This window comes from Borostomias antarcticus, assembly GCF_949987555.1.
Source record: "Borostomias antarcticus genome assembly, chromosome: 7".
NCBI classification, from domain to species: Eukaryota; Metazoa; Chordata; class Actinopteri; order Stomiiformes; family Stomiidae; genus Borostomias; species Borostomias antarcticus.
Window position 1 is genome coordinate 5,913,597 of NC_140240.1, and position 9,649 is coordinate 5,923,245.

Sequence of the window (9,649 nt, forward strand, 5' to 3'; positions counted from 1 at the left end):
TTTGTAGAACTTGGGCCTTCTAATAAAAGTTAACTGCCAGCTATTAATTTGGCTCAACAAGAACATGACCTTGCCTTGGTGTTTATGGTTGTGTGTTCAAGCCCTGCGTGATGCAGAATAAACATGTTAATGCCTTTTCAGGCATTGTACTGATTGGATTTCAGACACATGATTTTAAAGATATTTTTAATTTAAGAAGTTTTGAATAATTAGTCCGGTCAGTATTTGTCTCCTATCTCTTCGCAGCAGCTATAAATTATTATTGTTATTTTATTGTTGCAGCTGATGTGTGCTAAAATGCTAAAACGGTCATGACAGATAAAGAAGGAGGGGCCCCAAACGGAACTTTGCTTGGGGACCCCAAAATTAACAAACACGCCCCTGATCAAGACAACCAACAGCCTGAAAACCATAGACCTGCTGCCAGCAGACGCTCGTGTTCTTCTGTTTAATGCCCACGCGAGGTCTCCAAAAGTCAGCAGAAGGGAGAAAACGTAGTGCTAGACTACGAAAGAGTCGTCTGACAGAAATAGATCATAGCAGGCTAGAGTGGAGGAACTCTTCTAGCTTTCGTCGCGTAAAGCCGTCACTGACAGTGCTGCTTACTGTAAGGCTACTGTCTCCTTGCCTCGCAATCTTCGACTGCTCGGGACCTGAGTTGTTTCAACGAAGATTACCATGCAGGCTGTCAAAGGTCTATTTTCATATTTTGATATTTTGAATAGACTAAATAGTTGTGTTTTTAAAACAGAACACCAATTCGTTTTTGCATGTGTGACACATGGTCAATGTCAGTCCGCATCTGAAACAATATACTGCTGGGGCGAAAGGCTATGGCGGCCACTAGTTGCTGCGATCAGGCAGGCTACAGTCCATTTGCCGTCGGGTTCAGACCGTTTAGACCGGCTTGCCTGCAAGACCTGTGGCAGTGGTCTGACTTTGATGTTGTGCATGACTAGTATACTGCTGACATACATAGTTATTTCATGACATCAGTTCGCCTTTGTTACCTACAAACTTTACTTTTTTCCTCCAGTCTCTGACACACCAATGGAATTCATAGTGGAATTCTTAACCAAGGCCAAGGAGATAGCAGATGGCAGTGTCAACATTCCAGAAGAGTTGAGGTGCAATTTGCAGAAGGCTCTGGACATGGCAGTGGGTCTAGATGGCTACTTGGAGAGGACAAGCAGTCAGGAAAGCGAACCTTTAGCTGAACTCTTTAAGTAAGAAATGTGGTTTTACATTATCCTAAAGCGTAGAATTAGGCTACAGATGTATCAAATAAGTGAATAAATGGTAGCCTAATAATACCATACTCTCTGTTACTGCATCACTCCGTGAACACACTATTCCTCTGATCCATTTGCAGGAAAACAATGGATCATGACTGGGACAAAGTTCACGAGGAAGACAAAACTCTGTTCCGTCTTCCAAAGGAGTGCATCACTGGGCATGTGGAAGGTTTGACATTAAAGGCAGGATATGTAACTTATGCTCCACCTGCTGTCTGCAGGGGTAAATGCAGTCTTTTGAGCAGTTTGGTTACGCCTTCCCTCCCACATGAGGGACTGCTGCTGATTGAAGCTCAGGAGATGCGCATGTTTTGGACTAGGAATGGCCACGCCACGAGGCATCCTCAGTTCCTAGCTGCATCTTTTTCTCAAGGTCTTTCATCAACTCAACAAAAGATTTTCGGAAGTCTTGTAGCAGAGCCAAATAGCGGTCTACAAAGATGCAGTTTTCATCTATCAACCCCTCCATTTATCAAAGTAATATAGATTCAAGATTCCTTTATTTGTCTCATGTAATGTACGCTGTACAGTCACGGTGAAATGTTGCTGCCGGCTCCAAGATTATGCTCAATTCAGAAACTCCAATACTCAATTTACAAATATAGAGATATTTCAAAGCTTCAAATCTTACATATTAGCCTTTTTAATTAAGTATGCAGTGCACATCGAGTCAACAGAGCTTTTTTTAAGCATTAATTGTACATGGTACCCGTATTGTGTGCATATTACAAATAAATCACCGTAGATCTTCAGTAATATCAATATTGAGATATGCCCAATCACTATCTTTGATGATGTTTTTTTTGGATTGCAGGCCAGGTTCTGAAGATGCTGGTTCACATCAGTAAGGCCAAGCGGATCCTGGAGATAGGGATGTTTACGGGGTACGGAGCTCTCTCCATGGCAGAGGGACTGCCTGAGGATGGCTCCGTGGTCGCCTGTGAGCTAGAGCCATACCTGAGAGAATTTGCTCAGCCTATATTTGATAAGTCTCCACACGGCAAAAAGATAACCGTCAAGATTGGTTTAGCGATGGATACCTTGAAGGTGACCAAAGCTTGATTTATTATCAGTAATTAAGTTTAGCTTGCAGTGGTTTAACATGTTGGGCTGAATGTTATTTCAAACCAATGTTACTATTGGTTTGAAATAATGTTAATATTATTGTTGTATACTGTAAACATACAGTCCAATATTACCAAAACCCATTCATGTGTCGTGTATTTCACGAGTGCTAGTCGAAGACTCAGGCAAGCCAGAAGTGTGTGGTGGGTAGCCTAGCGGTTACGGGCATTTGGCCCTTAACTGAAAGGTTGCTGGTTCAAATACCCAAGCTGAGTAGGTGAAAAATCTGTTGATGTGCCCTTGAGCAAGGCAGTTAACCCTAATTGCTCATGTCAGTTGCTCTGGATGACTTAAATTAAATGAATTTAAAAGCTAATTCCTGCTCCCCAGTCAGTTCTGTTTACTTAGCATCAATGTACAGAATCTAGTTAATGAATAATATCGTCACTACAACAGGTCTTCTTTCTCTTAAAGGAACTGGCTGCAGCAGGAGACCAGTTTGATATGGTCTTTATTGATGCAGACAAGAACAACTACATCAACTACTACAAGTACATCCTGGACAACAACCTCCTTCGTGTCAGCGGTGTGCTCTGTGTGGATAATTCCTTGTTCAAGGGCAAGGTCTACCTCAAAGATTCCACCGATGCCAACGGACTGGCCCTCCGAGACTTTAACCAGTTTGTTAGGAGTGATCCTCGTGTTGAGCAGGTCATAGCTTTTGGGAATGGTTTCAATGATGTCATCTATTATGTTGTGTTGGCGACATTTATTTAGTTTTATTTTTTTATTAATTAATTAATTAATTTGTTCTTTTACAGGTTATTGTCCCGCTGAGAGACGGCATCAGTATCATTCGCAGAGTGCCCACGGTGTTGACACGTCCTGGCTCGCAAGTAACGCTCGAGCAAATCAAACATCTTTATTTGTCATACAGTGAGACACACAGCACACGGTTTAGGGAGGTTTTTGGGGTTCAGTGTTTTGCTCAAGGACACCTCAGCACACTGCCGGGAGCTGGGTTCGAACCGGGGACCCTGTGATCCCCAGCAGTGGTTTCATTCTATGGCTGTGGGGTTAGCAATGTCCCCACAAGTCCCACGTGTCATGATGTTAATGAGTCCCATTCACTCAGGACTGCACCAGTGTTCACCATGTGTTTCAGAGCCTGGTGAGAGATGACGTGGTGTTTAGGGGTGTGCGGGGGAAGCCCATCCTGGACAGGATGCGTCTGGACGGCAGGGTGGCCTACGTAACCGGAGCGGGCCAGGGCATAGGCCGGGCGTTCGCACATGCGCTGGGAGAGGCAGGGGCCAGGGTGGCAGTAGTGGACCTGGACCAAGGGAAGGCCGATGGCGTGGCAGAGGAGCTCACTCTGAAAGGTTAGTACCAGGTGTATTGTCAGCCAATCAGCACTGTGGTGACCTGCAACATGTGAGCCCATTAACCGGTGTGGCGTTTTTCACCAACCGGCTTGGCTTCATATTTACCGTCTTAAATATTTTTGCCCAGCAGGTGGCAGTCAACTATCATGGAAAAAAGCTGTCTTTTGAAATTTCATGGGCAATTCTCTCTTATGTGCTGACAGACATGACAGTCAAGCTCCCATCTTGCTTTGAGTTGTACTATGTTAATCATTTGAAGCGGTGCAGATGGGTTTGACATGGTTTGTAAACGACCTCTGCTTTTTTGGCTACAGGGATCAACTGCATTTCGGTCACCGCTGACATCAGCAAACCGGAGGAGGTCCAGATGATGATTGACAGCATAGTGTCCAAATGGGGAGAGATCCATATTGCGTGCAACAATGCTGGTATCAACATGAACTCTGCCAGTGAAGACACCAGTCTGGAGGAATGGGACCAAACTTTTAATGTCAACCTGAGGGGCACGTTCATGTGCTGTCAGGTGGGTCGACCCTGCAGAGTTTTATGGGCCTCTGTTCAGTAGAAAACAATGAGATGTTTAAGCATTATTTATTTTATTCCTTTTGTCACTTGGGAACCTTGACTGCTGTGAGGCAAGATTTGTTAAGAATGCTTGCACTTCCTTGTTCTGATTGACGGAGAGCTGTTTTTCCAAAGAGTTTAGTTGTCATCAGTTACATAATTTAGCATTACAGTAGTGATGTGGAGTCTAACGTGTTCATTCTCCCTGAATCCTCACCTCAGGCCGTTGGTCGCGTGATGCTGAAGCAAGGCTACGGCAAGATCATTAACACGGCGTCCATGGCCAGCCTCATAGGTGAGGGATGACTCTGTTCCGTGTGTTCCCTTTGGATCTCATCCATTCAGGCATTCATCTCTCTTTTTGGCATGGGGTGATAATGGAGGAGTTGAGTGTTGAATGCCTCCTCTGCTGCCCTGCAGAGTTGTACACATCATCACAGTGGCATTTTGTAACCTCCCTCAGTGGCATGATAAGTGTGTTGTTCAGTTGTGTACAGCCCCCCGTAGACTTTCCCTGGTCTCTCTGGGTGTCATTTTCTCTTCGAGAACTTTGGACCATGCATCAGAGAGCACCTTCAGGCTTCGAAACAGTTTACTGATTGTTTTACAACACTAGTGTATCCACGCGCATACAGCTGCAAATAAATGTTGTGATTGCTACTTGCCAGGCCAGTTTGCATCATCATAAACATTCCATCTCTGCGGAGCTACGGGGAGGATGTGGAAGACGACCTGCGGCCCAACGTGAAGGCGGGGTGTGGTGGGTGGGGGGGGGGGGCACCTGCTCAACGGCAACATCCCTGCTTGTGCCAAGGGCCTTGTTCGTCGAGCAGTGGAAGATGCTTTTAGATGTAACTGAGCACACTGTAAAACCAGAGTGATTCACCGCCAAGTGTAATTCCTCCTCCAACAGGTTCCTCCAGAGGAACAGCGGCACTTCATCAGCTGTGTAGTCAAATCGCCAATAAACCGCTGTGCCATATGGGCCCCATTCCCAACTGCAGGGGCAATCTGTAAAACAGGAGCATGCTGGTAAATAGTGGCCTGCATAAAAAAGTGATCAATTACTCACATTACGTGCAGTCCTGCAGGAATTAACTTTATTGGTCTGGACATCTGTTATAATATTGTCATAATGTATAATCAGATGGGACCTGTTCTAGCCAAGTGGAGTACCAGAAAGCAGCCGTGAATGTCCAATTAAGATGCACAGTGACAGCTTTTTGTCCATCTGCTGAATACAATGTGCTGGGGTTTTTTCTCTCTCCCTCGTTCTCAAGAGAATGATGGACAGAGGTTCAGTTATAGACGGGAGGGTCAGCTCACTTTTAAACAGTAGGGGCAGCTCAGTTATCGACAGGAGGGGCAGCATTAGGTTTGTGTTTTTCAGATTATTCGTGGTTTGGATTGGTCAGATTTGACCTGAGCGAGGACACGCTCCCATTCAAAGTAATACCTGCATATCTGTATAATAATGACAATAAATTTGAATCGAATCTAATCTAAATAGTAATGCGCTTGAGAACAGAATGCTCAATGTCACCATTCTTCAGCAAGCGTACATCATTTGAACTCTCTTTGTCCTGAGGAATTCAGAATGGAAAGGCATGCTTGATAAAGCATGTTTTCCCCACACTTGAAATGGGCATTAAGTAGCAGGGTGAATGTCAAAGAGGGCTTTAGAGAACACTCTCCCTGTACTTCCCTCAGTCTCTCCAAGGATTACGTCTCTCTTAAGAGATGGTGAAAACATCAATGTGGGTTTATTTGAAGGATGAAGGCGTTTTCTGAACGGTATTTTGGGAGCTGTATCATCAGGTCTTCAGCGGGGATTAGAGGCGTTTGAGCTGCTTTTATAGCTCCGTTTCCTGTCCTGATAAGTCGGATTTCACCTTCAATCCGTGCGTTCGCCCGGTGCTCTGCCCCTCCGCGCCTGTTCCTCAGGAGTCCTAACTTACCATGCTCTCCCCTACTCTGCGTTATCTCCAATTACCCTGCCCAACCCTTCCCCGCGTCTTACCTTCTCCCACTCCAACTTACCCTACTCTGTCCAACCATACCTTACCCGGCCGTACCCGTACCCCGTAACGGGCCCCTATAGCCCCCACTCTCCTCAGTCTCCTCTTCACTTTGTCACACACAGCATCCTCCTTCCACCTGCACATCAGCGCTTTTCCCTTTAAAACAAACGGGGGGATGTGGGGGGGGGGGGGGGGTGGTTGTCTCCCCAGGACTGGCCCCTGCCTCTCTGCGTCTGGCTCTTATTTATCATCCCCGTCCCCACCAAAGCCATTTGGCAGCAAGATCACGGGGTGAGGGGGTTAACTACTAAAGTTGTATGTAACTTGGAGCCTTCCTTATGATGATTAATCAACCGGCACAAAATGAGCCCCTCTCCCAGCATCCCATGCAGTGTGCAGCATCTGTGATGGTCAAGGCAAACAAATGGCATGCCGCCTTTGTTGCTGTGGACGGTGCATAACTGGACATTACAAGCAATTAATTTTACATGACTTCATCCACAGGGTCCCAAACTGTTAATGGACTTGTTTTCATATAGAATCCAGCAGAGAGCTGGGAGAGTTAGGCCCAGTATGACCATACTGTAGGTGTGTTTTCTAACAATGAAACTAGTTAAAGTGGTCCAGGGCTGACAGAGAGGAAACTGAATTAGTTTAGTGGTTAGACATAAAAGGCTACAGATCCACTCTGGTACCAACTAAGAATTGCTAAACCGAGTTAAGCAATAATTGACACACCTCTTGCCATTAAGATAACTTCTCCTAGTATTGATAAGTGCTGTCTTGTGATGTCCAGTCCTTCCTCTCCCATCTGTCTCATCTCCAGTGCCCCATCCACAGAAGCAGCTGTCTTACAACGCCTCGAAGGCTGGAGTGGTCAAACTCACACAGACTCTAGGCACAGAATGGATCGACAGAGGAGTCCGAGTCAACTGCATTTCGCCGTAAGTTTTGCCTTGAAATGTATCTACAAGAGTTGTCTGTCCTTTGTACAGTACTGTAATATTTTCATGTACTGAGCAGCCAAAAGAACATATGCAGAGGAGGAATTCTGCGTTTGCCTTCACATGAAGAGCCCCATTTAAGAACGAGGTGCCAATTTAAGCCCTCAAACAATGCATCTGTGCTTAATTAGATGACGTCTTGAGGGATGAATCAAGCAAACACTTGCTCTAATTGTTCTATTCAATTAGGGAATCAAATTAGCATCCTCAATCTAAGTGTCGCCGCCACAATGGCGCCTTGTTTGTATCTATTTGTCTGTGAAGCTGAGCAGCAGGGAAGAAAAGAGGCGAGCGTGCTAAGTGGTGCGTCCCTCAGCCCCAGCCTCAGCCCCAGCCTCAGCCCCAGCCTCAGCCCAGGCCTCAGCCCCAGACCTCAGCCCCAGCCCCAGCCCTCAGCCCTCAGCCCTCAGCCCCAGCCCCAGCCTCAGCCCAGGCCTCAGCCTCAGCCCCAGCCCCAGCCCCAGCCCCAGCCCCCAGCCCTCAGCCCTCAGCCCTCAGCCCCAGCCCTCCCTGAGCAAACCCGTCCAGTCGGCGGGACGAGCCCCAGAACAAAGCACCCGCTCACCCACTCATACGCCACGCTCAGCTTTATTTATCGCCAGCTTGTTTGCTAATTTTAATTTGCAAAGAAGCAATTCTTTTCCCCCGCTAACAGGGTGTCTCAATGGGCCACTGATTTCTTTGAAGTGACAGTCGGTAAATATGCATAAAAAAGGGACACAATTAGCACTCGCGAGGTTGACTGCTGCCTGATTTCATTGGCAACTTTAGCCGCTGTGGTGATAAGCTGCATTATCTAGAAAATTGGCTGAGGGAAAACAGCACGTCTGATTGCCAAGAAAGGTTCCAGATAACAGGGCTGCTGAAGAGAAATATAATTGAGGTGGAATATGTTAACCAAGGTGTCACACGCTCCTCGGAAACGCTAATTTAGCCAAATGTTGGAATTTCATATCAAGGCGCCGGAATATGTTGGCTCTTGGCACAAGATGAGTTGGCCCTGGTGCTTTTATCCGTTGTCACGTCAATTGTATGAAAAGTCCGAAGTCGTCCCGCATTAGACACGGTCGTGTTGACATGTTTATTCAGACACTGAGCCTATGATACATCCCATTATGTGGAGAGAACGTAATTTGTAATGATTCATTAATGCTGACACGCAGCTATTAGACAGGAACGCAGCCAAGTCTTGAAAGTGCCTGCCTCAGAGGAAGAAAACACCAGAAGCACCAACACACCTGCTTTCTTTTAAATACCGCTCAGGCACTCGGAATCAAACCAGCTCAGGCGCAAATCAGGCACGTATCAAAGCAGGCGTGCCAGCGAGATGCATAGAAAGTGCTTATCAACACACTCCTGAAGGCAAATGACACCCAGGGTAGTATTGTACCCGTTGGCGTTCCGTGAGATGTGTCAGTCACAGAACACCAGTGGTCCCACTGTAAATATCATCAGAGATGGCGCGTACTGTATGCCCTTTCTCCATCGGATAATTGGGTTTATTTTTGTCACCAAAGTGGTGTCTGTGATACGACGTTGTCACTCCTGGCTCTGATGTCTCTGAGGCCTCTTGTTTTTTTCTCTCTCTCCCTCTCTCTTTGCAGGGGTATTGTTGACACCCCTCTCATCCACACAGAGAGGCTGAGACCTCTGCTGCAGCGTTGGCTGTCAGATATCCCTGCTGGAAGACTGGCTCAAGTGACAGACCTGCAAGCTGCAGTGGTCTACTTGGCATCTGATGCCTCTGACTACATGACAGGGCATAACTTAGTCATAGAGGGTGGGCAAAGTCTGTGGTAGAGTGGGAGAGACGAACTTTCTTTCTTCCTCTCCTGGAATCACTCTTGAGAATAGCTTCCATGCACAGGAATATTGTTACGTGGTTACCACCACCCTGGACACAGGCTAACTGTGCCAATAGATGGAGAGATTGATCAAGTGATTTTTAAGCGGTGCAGACGTTTATATACGTGTATAACTGTTCGTAGCATGAGATTCCGGGTATCCGTTCTTAGCATGAGATTCCATGTGTCCATTCTTAGCATGAGATTCCGTGTGTCCGTTCTTGGCCTGAGATTCTGTGTGTCCGTTCGTAGCATGAGATTCCGGGTATCCGTTCTTAGCATGAGATTCCGTGTGTCCGTTCGTAGCACGAGATTTTTGTCCGTTCGTAGCATGATATTGTGCATGTCCTTTGGTAGCATAAGATTTACACCAATCAACCAGCAGAGGGCAGTAGATATTGCTCATAAACCTTCCTTTACCTTACCTCATTACTTCACCACCTGGTTGTGATTTTTATATTCCATAAGTAA

The 9,649-nt window shown here is 46.3% G+C and overlaps 1 protein-coding gene across 1 annotated transcript; it reads left to right on the top strand.

Annotated features, from left to right (window-relative positions):
- Positions 1-553: 553 nt before the first annotated feature.
- LOC311311766 (uncharacterized protein) lies at positions 554-9,134 on the top strand (the record flags this gene model as incomplete). The annotated part of the gene is made up of 11 exons (XM_084441528.1): positions 554-694; positions 1,037-1,226; positions 1,373-1,464; positions 2,110-2,342; positions 2,835-3,071; positions 3,182-3,256; positions 3,526-3,742; positions 4,060-4,268; positions 4,532-4,604; positions 7,157-7,274; positions 8,939-9,134. Exons 1-11 carry the CDS (start codon positions 679-681, stop codon positions 9,132-9,134), a joined length of 1,656 nt encoding a protein of 551 aa, XP_084297654.1. The 5' UTR covers positions 554-678.
- Between the last annotated feature and the right edge of the window lie 515 nt (positions 9,135-9,649).